This window comes from Passer montanus, unplaced genomic scaffold (genome assembly GCF_014805655.1).
Source record: "Passer montanus isolate IOZ18808 unplaced genomic scaffold, ASM1480565v1 scaffold36, whole genome shotgun sequence".
NCBI classification, from domain to species: Eukaryota; Metazoa; Chordata; class Aves; order Passeriformes; family Passeridae; genus Passer; species Passer montanus.
Window position 1 is genome coordinate 7,367,697 of NW_024368374.1, and position 23,167 is coordinate 7,390,863.

Consider the following 23,167-nt stretch of genomic DNA (forward strand, 5'->3'; position numbering starts at 1 on the left):
CTGCTGGTAGTAAAAAGAGGAACTGAAACCTTCCCATTTTCCTCTGAGTGTTTTCTAAGCTCTTTAAGAAGATAAAAAATAGGTTTTTCTGGCAGCAAATAGAGGTAACCACTAGCCTTTGGCAGACATCACCAATTAAAAATGAAAACAGCAAGGTGGGAGGTGGGGAAGAAAGGGCAATGGGAATCCTGAGGGTCTGAAACTGATGAAGCAACATTCCAGTTACTGAAATTGTTCTCACTTCCCCTGAAGCAGTAATTTGGCAAAACACCCCATCTCATGTGGCATCATATGATTTACCACCCTTGTTTTCTGGACACTCAGTCACATTACTCAGCCCATTTATGCCATTGTTCAGAGACTGCCAGAGCAATGATGGGTCATAATTTTTGAAATAGCAACACAGAGTTTACTTCTAATGATTTCTCTTTTCTCCTGTGTTGGACAGTTATTATAACAAGTCAGTCTAATGAGCACTGCACTGCTCTAATCAAAGGCTTGCAGGACACTCACCCAACAGCACTTAAATGTTTAGGTGTCAAAACTCCTGCCTGGTTCCAAGGCAGTCTGCAGGAAGCTGCCAGCTCCAGGGAGGGAAGTTTGTTACCTCTTTCCTGGCAATTCTGCAGGAGAGCCCCTGCCACATGGAGTGACGTTAATCCCTAAAACATCTCTCCTCATGGATTCCAGCCAGGAGAGCACCCTCAAACTTAGGTTCCATCTTCCTGGGCATGTGATAGGTGTCACAGTCTCGGCACTGATTTCTAAAAATAACACAGCTTCTCTCTGGATAGCAGGTAAAAGAAAAATCCTTAGAACTTTGCTTCAGGTTCCTCATAAATTTGAAGCATCCTTCCAGTTATTTGTCCCAGAGCCCACTCTGGTTGCTCAAGACCCTTTTTTAGAAACTTTGCTGGATGCACTGTGGTGTGTATTAACCTTTACAGGGACATCCCCAGGATCCATAATGGTGCATTAACCTTCCCAGCCACCCCTCCACTGGGATGAGCCGTACAGGTAATCATCCACCCTTGCTTGGAGCTGTCACAGCAGCCTCCCTGCCCAGGCCTGTTAGCAATTCCAGCCCCTGGGCCTCCCATCCCATCTCTGCTCTGCAGGGATCACTGCAGTGGGAGTTAGCACCATGTCTTGCTGTTGTTTCAAGGACACCAAGACACTTCATTGCTCTTTCACACTGTTGATGAAGGGACATATCTTATTCCTCACTGATTTACTAATTTTTCTGTGGGACTGGTTGTTAAAGCCACTTCCTGAGTATGAACCCAGGACAGATTTATTTTTTCATTCTTATCAAGAAGTTTTCCATCCACCTCCAGAGAGCAGGAAAGCAGCAAACTGGAGGGGGAAAAACCCACAAACAACCAAGATCAAAGCCAGGAAGGACGATTCATCTTTCCCTCTTCACGAGCACAGGAAGGGTGACTCACCTTTTCCCTGCTCTCTTCACAGCTTCCATTTTTCAACCAGTCAGTGACACAAAGCAGTTTCTACTTGCACAGTAGCTGATTTCTGCTGCTGGCATTGTTGCTTTATTTTCAGATGGAGCTACGTGCCATTTGTCGTGCAGTTCCTTGGAGCTTCCCTGATGGGTTTCAGTATTTCAGTATCAGAGGGGAACCATGAGATCCCAGGGCTGCAGGGTGAGGGCACGGACAGTAGCCAAAAGTATTTAAAGAAGGAACAGGCAGGCACAGGGTGCATGAGAGGGATCTGTGACCGGATGTAACACTGGGAGGAGAGTGTTTGGGCAGCAGCCAGAGACCTGCAAAATGCTTGGGGGAAGAAAGGTCAGTAAGAATTTTTTTAAAGGCTAAGAAGAGCTTTCTTTTCAAATACAATATGGAAAAAATATTCCAATCCCCCTTTTTTGTTAGGAGACAGGCTGTATAATGCAGTGAAATGTCTTAATTTTTGCTTAATACACATAACAGCTGTAAAGTAATTTCTTCCTCTTGAAGAAACCCTGAAATGCCACCTGTAAAGATTCTCCACAGGTAATTTACACTTAATACACCTAACAGCTGTAAAGTAATTTCTCCTCTTGAAGAAACCCTGAAATGCCACCTGTAAAGATTCTCCACAGGTAATTTAGCAACAAAAAACAAGGAACAACACCACGTGTGATGCCATCTCTTAAAACAATCAAAACTGGTGCCAAATGGTACTAAAAGCCAGTCATGCAATAATGATTAAGACAAATTACAAACTACTCTTCAATACATCACAGGCTTCAAAGGTATAATTAACTGGCCTTCATCTAAGCTTCCCCACACTTGATTTTGTTCATGATGCATTTGCTTGAGTTGAATTGAGTTGAAGCCCTGAGTCTGCCATCTGGATATTGTTAAAAATGCCAGGTGAAGGGTGGGATTTGGGTTAGGAACGCAGTGATGCATCCATGGCCAGGAGTGCATCATCCCCACATCTCATACTTCACACAGTGTGACTTGCATAAAATTCCTGCCAAAAGGGAAAAATAAAAAAGATGATTTAACCAACTGCTATGAGCCAGACCTGACAAGTGTGTCCCCTCTGCCTGTGCTCCACCTGTGGCCCGACCAGAAGCTCAAACCTCTGCTCCAACCCAGCCTGGACTCTTCTCCCCTCCAAAGTTCTAATGCTTTAAGCCAGACCAGCACCATCAATGTCTTTTCTGCTAATTGCTGTGAGAAACGATCTCCCTGGAGCTCCTAGAGCTGACAAACTGTTCTTTAATTCTCCCTTACACCTCAGATTTTTATTAAGTTTTTTTTGGCCTGTGCTGGCTAAACACATTTGGATGTAGCAATGAGGGGTTTTTTCCAACGGGCCACAACCACTTGCACAAAACCCCCTGCTTGGTGAACGGTGGCTCTGCAGCAACGCTTTGCCTCGGGCATGACAGAAATGTTTGCTTTTTAATCGAACAGTGGTGGGGTTACAAAGCCACTGGTTTCTGCACAGAGACAACAAAGTCACATGGGCCCATGTGAGGTTTGATAATGGTGGGAAAGGACTTTGGAATAACTAAGCTGGGGAAGAAAAATACCAGCTGGGAGGAAAGTAGTGGCCCTCATTTCCTTGGGGATCAGGGAACAGTCTGTTCTGCTCATAAAGACACAAAATTTACAGCTCATGATTTTCTGGCTTTTGTCAGCACACAGTAGTCCTTTTGTTTAATAATGGTGTAAATGAAGACCAGTGCTAAAAGTTCACCCTTCAGCTAGGTGGGATTTTCAGAGATGTGAGGTTTGGGTCAGTAGAGGGCTGGAGCAGGGGTTCAGCAGTGCACCAGCTGTAAGGTGTCTGCACAACGTGCCTTAGGGTGGAGCTTGCACAAGGATGGAGAAGGAGCTTCTCCCTGTTCCTTGGGGAAGGCCAATACAGAGGCAAAACATGACAAACTGTTCCTGAGGATGCTCCATTTCTGCACGATGGGGTGGACCCATCACTAGCAAAGCAAGGGGAGCTCAGCCAGGAAGAGCAGGTTTTGGACTGGAAACATGGGAAAATAATCCTGTGTCTGCAGAGCTGCCCTGGGAAGAATGGGCACGATGCCTGTCATGCTTCTGAGAAAAAGCAGCTCTGCAAAGACAGTGCCTGGGAATGACTGGGAGGGTGGGGGACATTTCCTGCTGGAGATGGCTGCAGGCAACCCCAGGCCTTCAGCTGATACAGCCACCTTAGCCTGGCAGGAAGATGCTGATTTGACCCTGTGGTTCCTCCAGGCTTTCTCCCTTGTAGAGACCTTTATTCTCCTGTATTTCCACCTCGGGAAGAAGCACTCGTGATTTACTTCAATGAGATGCCACTCTATCTTAACTAAAAAATCCAGAGTCTGTATTTTTGTTGTTCTTTTCTGCACCCTACCTTTCTTCCACACTACAAAGCCACTCACATTGCTATCTGTTCCCCCAGCACCATCAGCAGAGGTAACAAATGACCTTGTTTGTCATTCTTCTCCTGGCAGAGCTGAAGACCCCATTGGCCACCTCCACTGCTGCATGGGATTTCACGTGCTGCTGGAGGCAAGAAAATCGCTGGAAAACAGATCCTTAGAGAATTAATTCTCTGGGAAAGATGAGGGCTTCAACCAGAGAGAGAGAGGCTGAAAATGCCACAGAAAGGCTTCTGACAGCTGTGCCTTCCTGTGCCCTCAGGGCTGGCCCTGCTCTTGCCTGTCACTTGGATCAGCAGCCTGTGGAAACGCGGCCCCTGACCGCCGGGTCCACGCAGGAGCATCTCAGTCTCTGCCATCTTCCTCCCAGGAGATGCAACCTCATTGAATTATTTCAGTCTCTTCGGTGCTGGAACTTAATGGATCTTCTTGCCATTTTCTTGAAGGCAATGTCCCAGGAAAGAGCTTTAGATGACATGCCTGCTGTGACTTTGGAGACTGCATGTCATACCCATGAAAGAATATCAGTATAAATAATACAGCTGTTACAAAACCCCAAACAAACAAAAACCCCCACCAAAACAAGCACCCAAACCCTAAAAACCAGGGACAGTGCAGGAAATTTCAGCTGGAAAACAAGGCAGCCTCAAGTCAGTGGTTCAGTTCCAGCCATCTGTTTCATAACCCTGAGCAACTACACACTGAGTAATGAGCAAATTATGTCCACACCAACTCTCTCTGGTGTAATGGAGGGGGACAGCCTGATTTGGGAAGTCAGTCCCCAGGCACAGAACCTGCAGCTGGCACTGACACCCACCTGGCAAGGAGCTTTTGCACCACTTTTAGCTCTCACACACTCTTAGGTTGGAAGTAATATGGAAGCAGTTCAGCAGCCTGTTGTCTGTTGATTCCCAGCGGGGGTAGAAGAGAGCCCCCAAGTCCTCAGTGGAAACACTTCAGTGCTTGCAGTGCTTCTCTTTGAGGAGGTGACTGGGACTGAGTAAGAGCAAACAAAGGCCCTGAGGAATACTTTTTGTATTCTTGCAACTGGAAGCATGAGAAGCAGCTCCCAGGTTACATCAAGAAAAATCATGACCTCAGTAAATTTCCATTTCTAAACATGCAGCACTTACATTTGCAAATTTTATTTCCCATCTTTAGGGGCCACCTCTTTCTTCTATTAAACTTAAACTAATACATAACTGAGGTGAGTAAAACTCCTGGAAGAATGCAGGAGTTTAGATGTTGACTGCAGTATCAAATACAGAGAAAACCGTGACCTTTACAAGAAGTGATTTTTTTCCCTTTCCATCAGTTATTAATATTTCAAGAACAGACCTCTGGTTGAGTTCACATAAAAACACCTCCCTGGACAGCAGTAGCTACACAAAGCTCAGTGCAAACTCTTGGCTCTATGCTGCTGACAGTGAGGCTGCATAAAACCCCAGCAGTTCGATGGCAGGGAGAAAGGCAGGCTGCTGCTGCAGGAGCAGGGTGCCACCTTGTTAATTGCTCCCCTGGGACTGGGCCCTTTTCTCACCAAAGGGTTAAATGTTTCAGCACAGAGCCCTGAAATGAGAGAATTTGAGACCGAGATTACAGAGCTGGAAGTATTATTGCTATTGTTCACAAATGAGCCTTTTGGAAAGACATTTTTCATCTGAGATGCAACATTTTAGCAGCAATTGAAACAAACACACATTAAAAAGGTGGGGGGGGATTAGCCTCTCTTTTCTAAAATTTTTAATATTTGTTCTAAACCAGTAAAGGCAATGACTGAGAGATCTGAAACAACTGAAATAGCACTTTTCTTTTGAAAAAGCAACACATTTTTCTACATATGTGATTTAAAACATGAGAATTTGACAAGTCCAAATGCTCCCTCTACACCCATCACCTTCTGAGATTTATGTGCTGCTGTGCTTAACATGAAAAAACCTAACACCAGGCAAACCACCCCTAGAGAACCAGTGTCAAATAATACTGTCACAATTACTGGGCCAGACCTCCTGCAAGCTGGGATCATCATGGCAAGAACAGAAGGAATTTATCCCTTATTTTCAATGTTCTAACATGCAGGCAGTATGCAGATTTCGGAAAGCTCTACTGGGATATAAAAGTACGAAATGCAGGGGAAACCAGCTGTGAACTGCATCAAACAGAAGACTGATAAGTTTATTCTCAGGGCAAGAGCTGCAGCTTCCCTTGAGCATTTCTCTGCACAAACCTAGAACTGACCTTGCTGAAGCCCAGTGGAAAAATATTTCAATTTCATCCTCCTTTGTGCACAAACGATTTTGTATGGGCGATCATCTGGCTCCAGGAATCAGGATTAAAACCAAGCAAATACAGCCACTAAAGATGATCAGCCTGCAAACAGCGGGTGCAGACATGAGCTCCCTTACACTTCATTTCAGCACATTAAAAAAATCCAACCACCAAAACAGCAGGTGCAGACATGCACCCTTACACTTCATTTCAGCACATTAAAAAAATCCAACCACCAGTTTTCAACAGGCGCCTACTTAGGAAAGAGGATGGTTAATCCATGTTCCACACCTTTGTGTGTCCCTATTTAGTGTGCAGAGCAAATGGACAACCAACTTTCTCCCACAGCTCCCCCACTGCATCCAGGGAAGAGCCTCCATGCAGGGTATCCAAACCCTTCACAGAACTTGTCATTCTTCCTCTGAGGTTGTATGGTGACATTCACATACACTACTGCTACAGATGAAGGCAGAGAGCAGCCTAAAGGCTCCAGCCTTCATTTTAAAACAAAAGAATCATCTTACTAACATTTTTAGGTGTGATACACAAGGTTACGATCCCTCCAACATTTAAACCTTACAATGAAGGTTGGGAAAAAAAATCAGCTTTTAAGTTCCTTGACAAACTGGGATGCTGCTCAAGAAAGCTGTATCATGAGTGCATTTGAACACAGCATGGAGCAGACCTGCCCATTACTGTTCTGTGGCAGGATGATGCACACACAAAGCGGGATCAGGGAAGCAGAAAGCTGCTCCAGCTCCTAACTCTGCATCTTGACACGAGGCAGTTTCCTGAGCAGCCTCAAGTAATGTCCCAGCCTGAAGCAGACCAAACCTGTGCATCACACGCAGGTCCAGCTCAGGCTGCTGCCAAGGTGACAGTGACAATCATAACAAACCCCTGCAGCAAAACCTCCCAAGGCTTTGCCTGCTGGAGCCCAGAGTTTTCTACTGATTGGGTTTTTATCCTTTTCTTCCTGAAAAGGGCTTCCTAATGGCTTGGCATAATTTGTTGTCCTACATATGTTTGAATAGAAGTATAATTATGCCACAAAAAGGAATACTTTTTATGCAACAAAACAGAAGGAACACAACACACTGCATTTGGTGGAAAGGACTAGTTTGAATGACATTCAGAATCTAGAGGGCATTAGAGAAGAGCAGAATAACAAAGTGGGCCTCAGCTAGCACTGAGCTTAAAAAAATCAATTAAACATCTGCCTGTCAGCAGCTCTTCTTACTTATTTCTCTGTTTAGCAGATCAAGCAAACAAAATGGAAGTGTCTGTACTTTTACAAGCATGGGGAACATTAAGATATCATCTACATTTTACTCTTTCTAAACAAGACGTGTCTTAAAGTAATGCATTATTTGTTCCAATGTAGTGTCTTTCAAGTCCTCCAGGTAGGATCTAGAGGATAATTATCAGCTTGCAAGAACCCAACACAGTTCAGTTTGTCAACTGAAAGCTGAAGGAACCAAAGGGATTAAACAGCTTTTGGAAATGGGAATTAGGTTCTTATGAAATCTTTTTCCTTTATATCCCCATGGACGAACATTTGTAAAGACTTAAATACAGCGCTGGAAGCTCATCTCCATTTCCCACCCATGGAGACAGGGGCTTCTCCAGGTGGCTCAGCCAGCTGACACAAAGGATGGCAAAGCCACGGCTGCAGTCACAGGCACCTTTCAAACAGCTCAAGTGGTCTCCCCTGCCACTGGTGCTGTCCTGTAATTAAAGCAGGACTGCACTAATTAGGAGGCTGCTGGACAGTGCAAGTCTCTGACACTTCCAAGCTGTTCCCAACAGCACCCCAATGGGGTCACTTGTGCCAGGGGGAGGGATACTGGCCCTGAAAGGCTGCCCAGCCCAAGGCCAGTTTTGGTGCACGCTCCCTCCCAGCTCACACTGGACAGGAGCTGGGCCCCCTTGTGCAGCATCCTGAGCTTAAATTAATGCTGAATCAGCAACCAGCCTTGCACCAGGAGCCTGAAGGGCTGCTTCTGGAGGTAGGAGACCACTGTGGAAGTTCCTTGACGCTCCTGGTCCACATTCAAGCCCTTGAACTGAAGTCATATTTCAGCAATTACACGGAACAGCTGCAGCCCACTTACCACAGCCCCCTGTACACACCTGGGAAACATCTCCATACAAAGTATAAAACTCCGTATCCAAAGTTTCAGAGATGACTGCATTAGCTTACTTTATTCATACTTGTAACATACTTCAAACTTTGATGCGGAGTTCTGCTAACTAATATCTAGTCAAAGACAAAAACCCCTAAGTCAATCCATGAAGACTAAGCAGTTCCATAACCTTCAAAATAAGTTCTTGAATGTTTTATAGTATTTGATAGCAGCTTTTTATTGGTTACAAAACCTAAGCCCATATACAAAATTAGGAACACATTTAGATGCCTCTTTGAAAGAACGTTTTAGTCTATTTTAACTGATAGTTTAAAAAAATAATAAAAACAATGCAATTTTAAACACTGTTCTGAAAACGTAAAAGTGCAGCAATATACTTTGTTTCCTTTATTAACTATGAAATGGTGCAATCCCAATCAAAAGCTGATAAGGTCACAGCAGAAAGAACTGAGCAAGCACTTTGACCTGCCTTACCCAGTTCTCCCATGTTCACTTTTATTGTAATGCATTGAGTGCAAGAAAAGGATCGAATCTTGACAGTAGAGGAAAACTGTTGTTTCAGCATCAATTTGTATGTAATCTCTAGAACAACAGTGAGCGTAGGCTGAACCGGCTATGCGTCAGTCTATATGGCGTACAGGAGACTAGACTGAAGTAGAAGGGGGGAAATATTTGTTCACAATAACATCTGCTGGAACTCTAATTCCACAAAAACTTTGTGACCTTACCTAACTTTGACTTTTTATTGTTTAGTTTTTTTAGCGAACACCACACAGTTTCAAGATTTTAGACTATAGTGTGTGAATAGGATGCAGTTACCATATGAAGCTTCAACTCAACTTCTGGGAAAAGAAAAAAGGCACAATGAACTTCAACTCAATTTTATGTGCACAAGAGTTGAAAAATCTGAGCCACCTTAAAGAGAAATTGATTCTAAAATTTATAAAACCTATAAATAATCAGAGGCCAAACCACTATATTAAAACAGATTATCTAGCAAGTAAAAATCTTGCAGTTTAAACATACGCTTGTATCCAGCTGAGATACAAGACAACTCACTCTTTAAAGTGGCTCCACCTTGGCAGATATATATTTAATGAATGCACACCTGCTATGTGTTGTTCATCAGTGGAAAAACAGCTGATCCACAAAGCTCTGATGGCATCTGTCCTTATCTTCATCACAGTAAATACAACCCACATCCAATAACTAAATTAGTTTAGATTTTTCTATCCCTTCACATCAATGCATTGGGAAATTACACCCAGTAAACAACAGCAACAAAACCAGTTTGTGTGACAGCTTACAGAATTTCAAAATTACCGATCTTCGCCCCAGCAATACCAAAATCCCTTTGAAAGTGACTGGGTCAGGCGATTTTCCAAAAGCAGTGACTTCACATACCTTGTAGAAAGTTATTTAATGTGCGCTGCACATCAGGATTACGCTGAGTAACGGCAGCTTCGATACAGCCTCACACATCAACCAGTTTGCATGTTTTTAATCACATGAATAAGATTTGAGACTAACTTGTGAATTATTCTTCCAATACTCCAAGAATGAAGCTTTTATGACGCTTCTAAGTAGTTGCTGGTTTGTTGCCAACCACATCATCATAAGCACTGGTTACTAAGTAAAAAATAGTTTAAGACTAAATTACAGTAAACATGAAAGCTCCACAGTTTAAACCCAATATAAATCAACCATATCCAATTATCAATTTAAAACAGAAGATATTGACTACTGAAAGTTGAAAGCAAGATTCTTTTTAACTAATACATTTTTGGACAGAATTTTTTTCTACAGTCTGGGACTCTTGCTTTCAGCTTAAACAGAAGTTCAAGTCCATAACAGGTTGTAGCTCAGGTAAAATACCATGCACAGCATTTGATTACTTCAAAACAGCAGGAACACACAGGCTGAAGTGAGTGGTCAAATAGGGCTCGCTGTTCTCAAAAATTAGGTATAATGGCAAAAGCTTTACCAGTCCAAATCTACAGTTCATTCTCCAACCCTGGTTTCTGAGGCAGTTAATGAACACACATCAATTACTGATAGCTGAAGTAGTTTTTTTTTGTTTCTTTTAAACTTAAGTGTTTAATCAATTGCCAAGTGTTGTGTTTCTATAAGTTACTTTTATTTCAGTTTCACCAATGAAATTCATTTGGCTTGCATTTTTGAATCTATTCTTCCACATAAAGTTTATGAAAATATGTTTGTGGAGGACGATGATGGAGGCTCAGAGCAAACTGGGCCCCTGTAAAGTCTTCCAAAATGTATGCATCATACCAAAGTGTCTTGATCCACAGCGCACCATTTTCCAAAGAAGCTACTTTTCCGTGGAAAGCCAATGTGCCACCACTATGGAATATTCTTAACAAAACTGCAGATTGCGGTCGTCAGCATGTGGCACCAGGAAAAAGGCAAAAAAAGGTAGTTGGGACTGTTAAAAAGAATTCTGAAACAGTTTAAGAGATCATGCATATGCATTTACAGTCCATGTGATAGTGATGTTTGGCAACTGCAAAGTGACCAATACATGGCTTGCTTTAGAAGCATCAAAACGAAGAGGCATGTGTGTCTTGGAGCCTTTTGTTTCTTCACTTGGTAGCCATCTGGTGGTGCTTCGTACTGGTGTGGGACAAGAGAAGCTGCACTTTTTTTGAACTTAAAAATTAAATTCTTTTGTTTGAAGGTTGGCCGTTGGGTCGAAGTTGTAAGTACCTCCTTGAGTGGCTTCAGGAACGAGACTGGGGTCTTCATCGATCTACAAAACACAACAGCAGGAACACATGAGAGGCCAATTCCCTGCATGACTGGGTACACAGAGAAGAAATTCACAAACACTCATGTTTTCTTTTTTTTTTAAAGTATTATCGCAGTAAAATTAGATCTGTTTTTCCAATTCAATTCCCCAAATATGTTTAAAAAGAACAACACATTAACTGTGTTCTAATACCATTAGGGAAACAGAAAATTGTAATGGTTAGGGACAGTGCTGCTGTTTGGTCAAAGCAGTTGCTATTTTAGCTGTGCAGTTCAATTTTCAGTGCCAATTTTTAGTACTTCTGGAGCTGGCTAATCACTAGTTGCGGATTCTAAAATTAGTTTTGTATTTTCTCCCATTTTCTTTCAACGTGAAAATATATTTTTATTAGCAGCTGATAGAAATACTTATATAAAGCTTAAAAGACTTCTTAATATCTCCTATCAGAATGTGAAGGACTTAGAACTCATTTCAGAGCAGTTTTATATAGGTCTCATAAGCACAATCTGAATTTGGTTTTACATCAACAGTACTTCATTGTTCTATGGTTACAGAGTGAAAGGCATCAGCAGGCAACTTCACCCAGCTTCCTCTGAACTGTAAGAATTTGTTATTTAAGGCCTCAAGGAATAGCAAATAACATGGTCAGTAGCAAAAAAATGCACAGCTTCAAACCCTACCCATCCTCCTGCAAATCACCAGCTGCACTGTTCTCTGAGCCTCACTGGAGATCATGTGTCATTCTGAAGCAGGAAAGAACCCTTGTGTGGGGGGTCCAAACAGCTTTCTGACACCTGGCCTTGCAGTAGTGCACACATCACAACTGACTCATCTAAAATCATTCTCTTTACTTTGGGTGACACTGGAGGGGAAGAGACTGAGGCCTTTTGTGACCGCAACAATCTGCACGTCATGCCCACATGAAGACTGAGTCTGGCTTCAGAATGTTTTGCAAAACATTTTTGTTTCTGATAAATTAGTATTTCTGCCTTCTGCAGGAATATTACGAAGTAACCCCACCTAAGCTCACCTGCCTTTAACACAAAAAACTGAAGTCAGGAAGTGCTGGTTCTAAAGTACAGGCTGTGCACTTTACAGGCTCAGCAAAGGAACAGATGGGATTAGCAATGAAGGGACATCAAGCAGCCAGCAACATCTCATGAGAATACTGAAGCTCCTGAAGTGACAGAAGGCAAGAACTCCTGGCCAGTCCTTCATAACACTGCCAATCAGGCTACCATAACCAATCTCTTGTCTCCCTGGAGCAATTATGGAATTCCTACAATTCTGAGTTTCAGAGGCTCCACAAAACACAGTAACAACACAATAATAATCTGAAGGAAAGTCCCACTCTTGAATAAAGCAGGCATATTCAGCCCATCAGGCATAGATTGAATTGTGTTAATGTAAAAAGTAAATGCACAAAGTGAGCACTAACCTCAACACAGATGTTTTTCCACCCACCTCAACCAGACTGTGCTCTTCAGTTAGACACAGTTAGAGTCTCTGTGGAGACTCTAGGACACTACTCACAGAATCACTACAGGCATAAGGAACTTCTCACATATCTTAACCTCTGGTGAGTAACATCCCAATCACATGATGGGCCCAAGAATTGAAAATTATTGAGTCCTGAAGTTGGAGCTGGCATTTAGAGAGTTCAATTTAAGAGAAGTACTGAAACTAGTTCTACTAGGCTGTAGAACTACAGACACCTGGAAAGCCTACAAAAGATAATTTGTCTTCAAACTGCATGTTGAAGTGCTCCTCAGGAACTCATAGGCAGCCAGTAGCAGGAGGAGCTAGAATCAGAGGGTCAAAATACCTAACCTGGGTGCAACAAAATATTGGATGGTCTAGATCAAACAGCTGCAGAAAGTGTTAACAGTTTTGATGACTCCTTTCACTGCAGAATCCAGACTGAGCAAATACAGAGTGGAAATACAAAAATTTATCTGAAAGTAAGGATCCGCTGCCCCTTTTAAGACTGATGCATGAGAAAATAAAAAGGAGAGCTAGAGAACTGTTTAGATTCTCATCACAAGTAATTACAAGTCAAGCTGACAAAATTAAGTGAGCATTGATCAATTTGTTAGGCAATACTAGAGCAGTCCTCTAGATTTTGCTGAAGAAAAGTCCTCATATTGAGAAACACTTCAAAGACTTTAAACTGAGGGAAACTGTACTGAACAAGGACCTGGAAAACTGACTTGGGAGATAATGTATGTTTGTGACCACTGGAGCAGAGGAACAGTGACAATGTACTTACTAAGCTAAGAGCACAATGTATATACTTTTCCCTCTTTAGCATACTTACATCATCACCAGAGAAATATTGATCTATAATTTCAAATGCTAGTTTATAAATGTCTTCATTCTCGTGCTGTTGCAAGGCTTCAATTTTCTCTAATCCTGAATAAAAGAAAATGGAGAAGAGTTTTGTAAGATTAAACCAGAGTTACTGACTACTTAAAAAAATAAGAAAAATAATTAAACATTAGTACTGAAACACTCTAGAAAAGATGTAGGTCAGTTTGAAAATACGATTTACACAGCAGCCATCTTTGTCTCTAAGAGGAATGAGAAGTAGTTAGTGAACTTTATATGCCAGGGAATATTCCATTTTATGAGCAATGGATAAGGGAGTCTTATCTTTGTTTAGATAAAATTCTTTATTTTTTAAAACTTCTGTCTACTACATAACTTTTGGATTAGTCACTGTGCTTTCTATGCATCCCCAAAAAGAAGTGGCTACATTTGTGTGTTGCCTGAAAATTTCAAACAGCAAGGTGACAAAGAAGCTAAAACACTAGTTCCATTTTCAAACTGGATATGGAATAACACAAGGGAAAAGCTTCTAGTGCATTATGTTCTTCAGTATCTCTTTATTATAATATATTAATTAGCATATATTACAACTTGGATTGTGATATTGAAAAGACTCCTCATCCTGCTTTGCTCTGTAATGAAATTTTGATCTTAAAACTGCTTCCAAGGAACTAGAGCAAGAATTGTGTGTTTTACCACGGGACAAAGTATGTGCAATTACCAAATGAAAAGAATTACAATTCTCACTGAAACCTAAAAAATACCTATGCTACAGAAAGCTCCTTCAACAACTGCCTCTACACAGCCATCTCCAAACTGAAATAAACAGAAAAAAAGGTACTGTCTCTCATTAAAGTCTCCCTTGTTTACTCAAATATCCCATGTTAAATAACACTACAGTAAACATCAACAGCAGCAAGGGGAAGACAGAATAACATCCAGCCAATTAATTTTTTTAAAAGCCTCGTAAGCTCTTACCTCCACACTCTTCTATAATTTCAGCTATTGTGCTAGCCTCATCACCAGCCATTATCAGGATGTTTTTCAGACCATCCAGCACCACCTGCACCACTTGAGAATCCTTTACTGAGAGTAGATTGCAGAACGGTGGGATTACATTTTGTTGTACAAGGTATTCAACCTAAATAATTAAAAACATAAAAAACCAAAAAATTCAACATTGTGCTTCTTACATAAATTGCTGCATATGCAACATTTCAGTGACAGCTTGAAATCCTACCACACATACCTGATCTTTTCTCCCACTTATTGTCAAATTGCTAATTGCCCAAGCAGCTTCCTTTTGTGTCCCGAAGTCCCCCTGAAAAATAAAATTAATAGCTCATTAAAATCAGCATGGAAACATCTGTCAAACTTATTAAAAATCACAAACTCCTCATGTCAGATTTATAAAAAGAGGATGACAACTCGCATAGCTGATAGCTTGACTGACCTTAGCCAGCTGGTGTATGATCATGGGGATTAGCCCAGCATCTATTACAGCCTGAACTTGTTGCTGGTTTCCTGCTGTGATATTGGAAAGGAACCAAACTGCTTCCTACAATGGGATAAAGCAAAAAAGCAAAGCACATTTAAAAACTAGTCAGCAGATAAAAAAAGTAACTCAACCAAACCTGACCACCTCAAAATCTAAAATCATACAACGAGCAATCACTAAACAGGCCTCCTCCTCCCTCAGTAGCACTTCTAGCACACAAACTTTTATTGCACTGTGAAAGACAACAGGGAGTCAATGTAAAATTAATATGACTGATTCACAGGGCCAGATTCTCTCTCACTCAAGAAGTGTCTCCATACATCAGGAGATGTATGCCTTATATCCACTTTGCACTGCTGGACTCACAGACAGGCTTGAAACTTTCCATCAGTTTTATGATGAAAATAGGAAAACTGGTAAAGCATCAGAAAAAAAAGGACTTGTCCTGTAATCCTACTACTGACAGCTCAGTAGTACCTTTCTGCTATGATAAACAAAGACTCCCATTTTCTCATGTAACATGAAGTGGTGTCCACAAACCTCATTCAAGTGTCACATACGACACTGTACTGTGTCTTTGCTCAGCAGTTAATCCTTCAGGAGGTTCATCCACATAGATACCACCTATCTGATGGCAGTTATAAATTCCCAGTTACAAAGGGGGATGCTTGTCATAACAATCCACAACATCTTAAAAAGGCTCTCATCTTAAGTAAAAGATGTGGCAAGAAGGCAATTATAAAGCACTGCAGGAAAAAAACCCCATGGGTTTCCACTTTTTTAGGGATGTGTATCTTGCTTTTATTTCTATTTGCCTCTCACTATATAGACTTGAAACAAAACTCAAAGCATTTCTGGGCTTTTTTTGGTACAAAAATAATACCCTGGCCTTCAAAAGAGCTCTTCATCACTCTTTTGTGAGAGTTAAGAAGGCAGGCAAAGATAAATCACATCAGTTTGACTGTCAAAGATAACTTCTTCAGAGATCTTCACAGCTGACAAGGCCTGAAGAAACAGATTCCTCACAAATCGATTTCTCCTCAATGATACACTATATGGGGAAATTACATAATATAAATAAAAAAGCCTTCTCCTCAGCCAGACCATCTCTGCAATGGAAGATGGCACAATGACTAAAAAACCCCAAATAACATGAAATACAGCTCTGGAAAAGGAAGCACTGATCAGTTGCATCAAACTCTTCCTATTCCACCCAATCCTTGCAGCAGTGAAGTTATTTCTGCCAAAAGGAAGGTGATGAAATGCAGAGACAATTTTCAGGAAAGGACAGTGACACACCCTCCTTAACTTGAAGGTGAAAATGAACAAGTGAACAAACTTCACTATGAAAAGGTGAAGTGGGAAAACTGGATCAGTCTTATGCAACTCACTGGACTCAACCAAAATTATGAAAAACTGTAACTGAAGTTAGCCAGTTACTCACTTTGCAAATGAAAAGAAAAAGTATCTCACTCAAAAGCAAAACCCTTCAGACCTCCCAGAAAGCACAAGGCATCAACAGCAATGCATGGATACTCACTATGGCTGTTTGGTTTCAGTCCTAATTAAGCACCAGCCTAAAGGCTGCATCTTTCTATAAAACTGCTCACATGCCGGAAATAACAGCTGTAGGAAATTCTTCTGTAATATTCCACAGGCTACTGTTTCATTTCTTAAAAAAATACTAAGTTAGGAAGAAGCAAATCATACCTTGTTTATCTTCTCTTTTGGATGCGTCAGGAGATGTGGGAAATAAGACAAAACATCACAATTGAGAACAACTTGTGTCTGCTCATCAGTACCAGTTACTATGTTGCCTACTGCTCTCAGTGCTGCTGTCTGAATATCCAAAGTGGGAAGGAAAAAAAATTGCATGTTAAAGACATTGCTGTTACTTACGCTATAACAAAGAGCATTTTAAGATATCTCTTTATAAAAACACTTTGCAAAATACAATTTAGCACTTCACCCTCTGAGCTACATCAGAAAAATGGATACTGGTTCAGCAAAAGACACAGTACATCACAGAATAAATGCACTGCAGCTCAACTCAAAAAGTGCAAAGATTAGAAATTAAAAGAATATTAAAACCTTAGAATATTAATTCATCATGTACCTGATCTGTGTTACAATTCCAACAACAGCTTCTAGGCTCTATGTCTGCTGAGGTTGCTTAATTCTCCATTCAGCTCCCCACTAGGGCATTCAAAACCTCACAACTACTTACTGAGTCTCAAGTGATTTTAGAAATAGACTTTACATCTTTATGTATTGGTCAGTAAATGCTTTACAAGTGACAGAACACTGGAGAAACTTCTTTCATCAAGTGAACCACTCTGACAAATTTCAAGACAGCCAAATCTCATCCAAAGTACAAACTAAACAAACGTGTCAAATGCACAGATATACAGAAGATCTCCGAATTACAGCAGATGGGTCATAAAAAACCCAGTACACATTAACTAGATTTTAGTTTCACATTGTCTTTAAAATTAATCAAGTAAGCTCAGTTAACCTTTCACAGCTAATTACAAATTTACTTTACTAAAAGGACTCAGCATCTGCAAATATTTCCATACTCTAAAGGCTCCAAAATACTGATTTCCACTAACTATTCAGATAGAACATGCACAACCATGTATGCAGTACCAGAAAGAGTGCATATTACTTGGATTCTGGAAAACAAAATCTGTTGTCATTAAATATTTTAGAACTACAAAAGGAAGGAACCCCTAGTAATCACATAATGGAAGTTAATGTTTAACCTGTCACTACTTAAAACTGTGTTAGTAGTGTTTTACTTGAGTTTTCTTTCTTTTTAACATTTTTTCCCAGTATAGATAATATTTTGTCTTCATTTTACCTACACAAAATGCAGCTATAAATGTTCATCTCACTAACTCCACTAATGAATACTGTAAGGCACATTTTTTTAGCAAACAGTATACAAAGGACTATTCAAACACAACTGAACCAGACTTACTTGAACTTTAACCTCCTGATGACTCAGAAGGGGAACTAGAAAAGGTACAACTCCCGAATCAATCACCATTTGTATCTGTTCATTCCCACCATCTGTTAAGTAGGACAAAGCCCAAACTGTGTCCACAAGAATCTAAAAATTGGAGAGAACATGGTTTACACATTGAACAGAAAAATCCGTATAAAGAAGGCTTAATTTAGTGTACTTATCTGGGGGTGGAGAGGGGAAAACATGCAATTTAGTTATAGGAAAAACTTAAAACATGATTGTGATGAGACCTAATCAGTAATATGTTGGATTACTATATATAACTATGAAAATGAGGGCCATTTGTTCCATTGGAGTAATTTCTGCATGTCCTCTCAAATTCCTTTTTAATTAAAGACCACATTTTGGTGCATAAAGTGACAGCATACATCATCTCACAAAGGTAAACTGTTGGGCTTGATTTGCATTTCCAAGACACACAGCCAGCTCAGGTAAGTAGTTGTGCTAGCAACTTTCTGAAGAAAATACCAATACAGCTTCCTTAGCATGGCTGTAATTTGTTAGCTGTTATGTCTTATGATTATGGAGTACGTAAATTCCCTTAAGTCTTTAATCCATCAAACACCTTAGCATTTCTGAACCATAGTGCAGTTCTGAAGGGAAACTGCAAACAAGTCTGGATGTATGCCTTTTCCTGCCTTCATATTATGAACAAAAAACATAGCAAAGGAATTCTTATACTAACTAAAGCACTGGCAACTATTGTAATGTGGCAACTGTTGAAATGTTCAAGCAAAGCAAAACCCACAGAGAAATGCCTATCATGCAGGGCCATCTAAGAATCTTAAAAGAAAAAAGTCACTGATGACTTGATAAGGATGATTAGAAAGCCTTCAAAAATAGACAGGTACAAAAGTTAGTCATTGAAAGGTAGTACCTAAAGCAGAAACAAAGCCAGCAGAGAGAGATTTCACATCACACAGAGATGGTGTTAGGAAGTGCAGGAAAAGAAATCTAGACCCTGCTAGGGACATAATCTGTTGTGGTGCCTAGATCTAGCCTACTTTTAAAACAGATACCCATTTAAAATTTCCAGCTATGAGAACAGCTGAATACTGCAATACTAGAAAACAGGAAGAACCTCAGAGTCCTGACCCAGCTCCGGATGCCAGCCAGCCTGCTGCTGCTGCCCTCACCTCCTGTGCTGCAGGGACAGCAGAACGTGCTGCAGTGGAGCCACTATGGCAGCAGAAGCAGTGAGAGATGGTGCCTCACCAGTTTGCTGCCCCACAGCCCTGCTGGTGACGAGAGCAGCAGCCGCCAGAAGCGCTCACAGGACTGTGGGCTGACCTACCTGCATCACTGACTCATCTCCAAAGATAGGTTTGCTGCTCCAGTACGGAGAGGCTGGGACCACACTGGTACCTCCAAACTAGCACCTGACTCTCAGGATCAAAATGACGGACACCCTAATTGAGATCAGTCAAAACCTGGCATCACAGTCTCATACCTACATCAATAAGCTCTCATACAATCATTGCTTTCAAAAGCTTTAAAATTTGGCAGAGAAAAAGAGCCTACAGGTTAGAAGTAGATTTGGCTTTGCAATGAATTTCGTCCAGCTTTGTCCAAATTACTCATTGAAAAGTCACCATGTGCTTTCTCCCACTCACATTACACTGGGAAAACCCTGGCAAAATCCCAGCTTAAACTGTACAAATATTTTGTGGAGACAAGCAGCAGAAACACTACTACTACAGCGTTGAGCTAACAAATGACAGTCTCACTGATCTTACGCTTTATTTTATCCCCAAACCCAACACAAGGGTTCAATTCCTTCTTCCCTAAACTAAAGGATCACTACAGGGATTACAAAGTCCTGAAAGAAGGAGGAGAAAAACAGCTTCATATCCCTCAGTTACACAGATCTCTGCTCTGAAGTCCCAATATATAAGGCTTCATCAGGCAAATCCACTCCCTAAGACATTGGAAAAACACAGATAAACTCATGATTCAGGAATGTGGGAAGTACTGAAGGTTTAGTATTAAAAACATGAAGGTTGTCAAAGGTGCCACAAAACAATAGTTTATTGCTGTTTGTTTAGATTTATTTTCATATGTGATTTATTTAATTAAACGTTGCAAAGTCAGGCACCCAACAGATTACAGAAGTCAGGTTGACCCTTATGATCACAATATTTGACTGGTAAATATATATAAATTACATGTAATTCTTTTACACATATTATATATCATCTACGGAAAATTATAAACTGGGGCAGAATTAAAGTGCAGCTGATGGTAAAGCTGACACTAATTTTCTAGTGCTCAATTCAAGACAGGATTTTTTAAAGCTATTTCAAATGTACAGGATAAAAAATGCCATCTTCTACAAAAGGTATTTCAGAAATGGTATTTGCACTTTCTTTTTCATGTTCTGAATAGCCACAATCACATTAGTCTTCATATTTAATTATGCATTTATGACTTAATTATACATAAATTAAAAGCCAAACCCAAGTTTACTACTTTAACAAAATCTGGCAGCATTATCTTTCTAAGGAAAACAAAGAATCTAAATATCTAAAACTTTAGAAATTACTTACATTTATATCTGTATGGTAAATGAGAACACACAATGCTGGCAAAATCTGAAAAGAAGTTCATCAGTTATTACAGTAGAACAAAATTGGTGGTAAAATTATGAATCCAAGTATTGCAATCACAAAGCTTAGTCTGAGTCTGCTTTAGTATATTGTAATCACACACTTTCCAGCAGCTGGCCATTCCCTCAAAGTAATGCATAAAAATATCTGTATTATCTGTATTTCAAATATGTAAAAATATGAGACAGTACTATACTCCAGACACAGAATGTAGACTGTATTTTGAGGGAAAACAAGCAAATAACAGAGATAAGACACCCTGCCACTATTTAAAAAGCTTTATTATCACACACAATAAAAATTATTATCCTAATATCAATATTATAAACCTCTTGGATTAAAGTTTAATTTTTTATAATCACAAATGGAGAAAATAGAAAACTGGGCTGTGATAAAGCTGCTTTGAACAGTGTTTTATTTATTGAAGCATTACTTGAAAAAATTTCCCTGTTTCTCTGCTTAATTTTAAAAATTTCATTAAAGTTTAGCTGTTAACAGTAACACACTTCACATGGCTTCAAAAACTGTTATCTACACTTTTGAATTTATCTTAAAATCAAGAAGTTTAATTACAATTACAATTCTAGTCAAATAGTTGCATTTTTCTAATTGTGCCGACTCTATCAACTGAGCATTTGCTCTGTTCACCGGTTTAAAAGGATTTCTGCTTAGGTTGGGACTTGGCACTGACTGCATGTGCACACTGAGTCAAAACACAAACCACACTACATGCCACAGTTTACACTTCCTCTTGCTGAAAATAATTACATTTGAATTCTTCTAAGTACAGAATCACATTGTAGTCTTTTTTTTAAATGAAAACATGTAATGCTGAGTATTTTAATGCTTTCTAGTGTGTTAATGTTTTTGTTGTGTAGCTCATCACTTTAGTCTTACTCAGTTTCAGACATTACAAATACCTTTATTACAGCTGTAGCAAGAACCTCCAAATTGGTCAAATTATTTCATCTAACATGATAGAGTGGCACTATACATGTGCAGTGACAGAAAACATGCAAAAATTCATCGTATGACAATGTAAAACATTTGGCCTCCAGCCCAGAGTATAAAACATTATCTGTCTCATAGTTCTTTATTTACCTCCTGAACTGTCTCCATAGGCGGTGGGGGGTCCTTATTCCTGCAGAGATTTACAATGACCCATGTGACGTTCCGAAGGAAGGTGATGGGAATGGAGGGATTGATGAAGGACAGAAGAGGTTTGACAACTCCCAGTGATATGACATAATCTCTACACTGAGGACCATCACCTACAGAAATGAAAATTGTTGCAAAAGAAATTACATTAAAAATGGAAAATCTTGAAATGTATGCAATGACATGTTGGGATACTGAAATTCTATGTTTCCTCACCAATAATCTACTAGTAAAAGGTCATATTTAATTAAATATACATACGTAAACCTATGTATGTATATTTTAGGAAACACAAAATTCATCCTATTAATATTTTGTATAGAAGTGATACTATTATTTAGAAAAAAACCCCAGGAGGTACATATGTAATTCTGGCCATATTAGATATTTTTTAAAAAATTGTATCAAGACACAGAATTCAGAGGAAACATAGTCTCTTATGATAATGCCAATGTTCAAAAAGTTAAGTTCTAAAATGAAATGTTCCCTGAATTCAATTCATTAAAACAACAAGTTACCTATAATATTTCCCAGAGCCCAGACAGCTTGCTCACAAACATTCTGGTGTGGTGAATGAAGTAGTCTCAAGAAGAGGGGTACTGCATCTGCAGAATGCAAAGATTAGATTTGTTTAATGCTGAATCCTGGTATATGAGCAACATGTTCACTGATTTACACAAAACGCATTATCCAACATGTTTTATAAATGTTTCTATTATGAATGGTGCACAAAACCTGAGTTGAACATTGCTATATGTATCTGGAGAAGGGAAAAATAGAGAACAGAACAGAAAAATTGAGAACAGAATTATTAATCAACAATGCTCCCCACATTTAAACATTTCCCCATATTTCTCAAAGCAAAAGGCAGACCCTCAAGTATGCAGGTGTGGGGTTTTATGTCCTGGTAATTCAGATTTCCCAGTTATCCAGGATCACAACACATACCAAGCAGAATGACATGCCTACTTGTGCAAACGTGCTTCATATCCTGACTTTAAGAAAATAGCTTCCTCCCAAGAGGTGGCTATAGTTAGTTTCCATATGCAGTGAAGATCTACATCCATCTGCCAGGCCCAAGACACGTTTTTTAATTTGCTCTTATATAATGCCAGCAACATACCAAATTAAGGAAGTGGTACTGATTTTAGGTATCATTCTCTTTGGAATTAAATATATTTTATAGAGCTAAGTAACCATCCCACTACTATCCCCTTGCACTGTTTTCCTTCAGACAAGCCATACTGTTTGAAAGACAGTAACTCTTGCAGCAATTTTTAAAATCTATATATGATCATACTCATCCTATAGTCTGAACAAACTAGATCAATTGATATACTGTTAAAGAGTATTTTTCTTGAAGAAACAGCTTCACAAATTTTTTAAAAGTGCAACACAGTTTGTGAGCAACTGTGAATCAATATTGTGTTGATAATGTTAAGTGATAATAAGACAAAAAACTCTGA

At 39.9% G+C, this 23,167-nt stretch overlaps 1 protein-coding gene across 2 annotated transcripts in view; it reads right to left on the reverse strand.

Annotated features, from left to right (window-relative positions):
• Positions 1–8,343: 8,343 nt before the first annotated feature.
• Positions 8,344–23,167, reverse strand: part of KPNA3 (karyopherin subunit alpha 3) — a 47,696-nt gene continuing 32,872 nt past the window's right edge. For both annotated transcript variants that reach the window (XM_039716674.1, XM_039716675.1), the window contains exons 8-17: positions 22,220–22,306; positions 21,645–21,814; positions 20,484–20,528; positions 17,890–18,021; positions 16,617–16,745; positions 14,862–14,966; positions 14,658–14,729; positions 14,387–14,549; positions 13,398–13,492; positions 8,344–11,080 (exon numbers count right to left, since the gene is read on the reverse strand). In XM_039716674.1, coding sequence (XP_039572608.1) covers positions 10,982–11,080; positions 13,398–13,492; positions 14,387–14,549; positions 14,658–14,729; positions 14,862–14,966; positions 16,617–16,745; positions 17,890–18,021; positions 20,484–20,528; positions 21,645–21,814; positions 22,220–22,306 — 1,097 coding nt within the window. In that variant the 3' untranslated portion in view covers positions 8,344–10,981. The remainder of the gene's footprint in view (positions 11,081–13,397; positions 13,493–14,386; positions 14,550–14,657; positions 14,730–14,861; positions 14,967–16,616; positions 16,746–17,889; positions 18,022–20,483; positions 20,529–21,644; positions 21,815–22,219; positions 22,307–23,167) is intronic.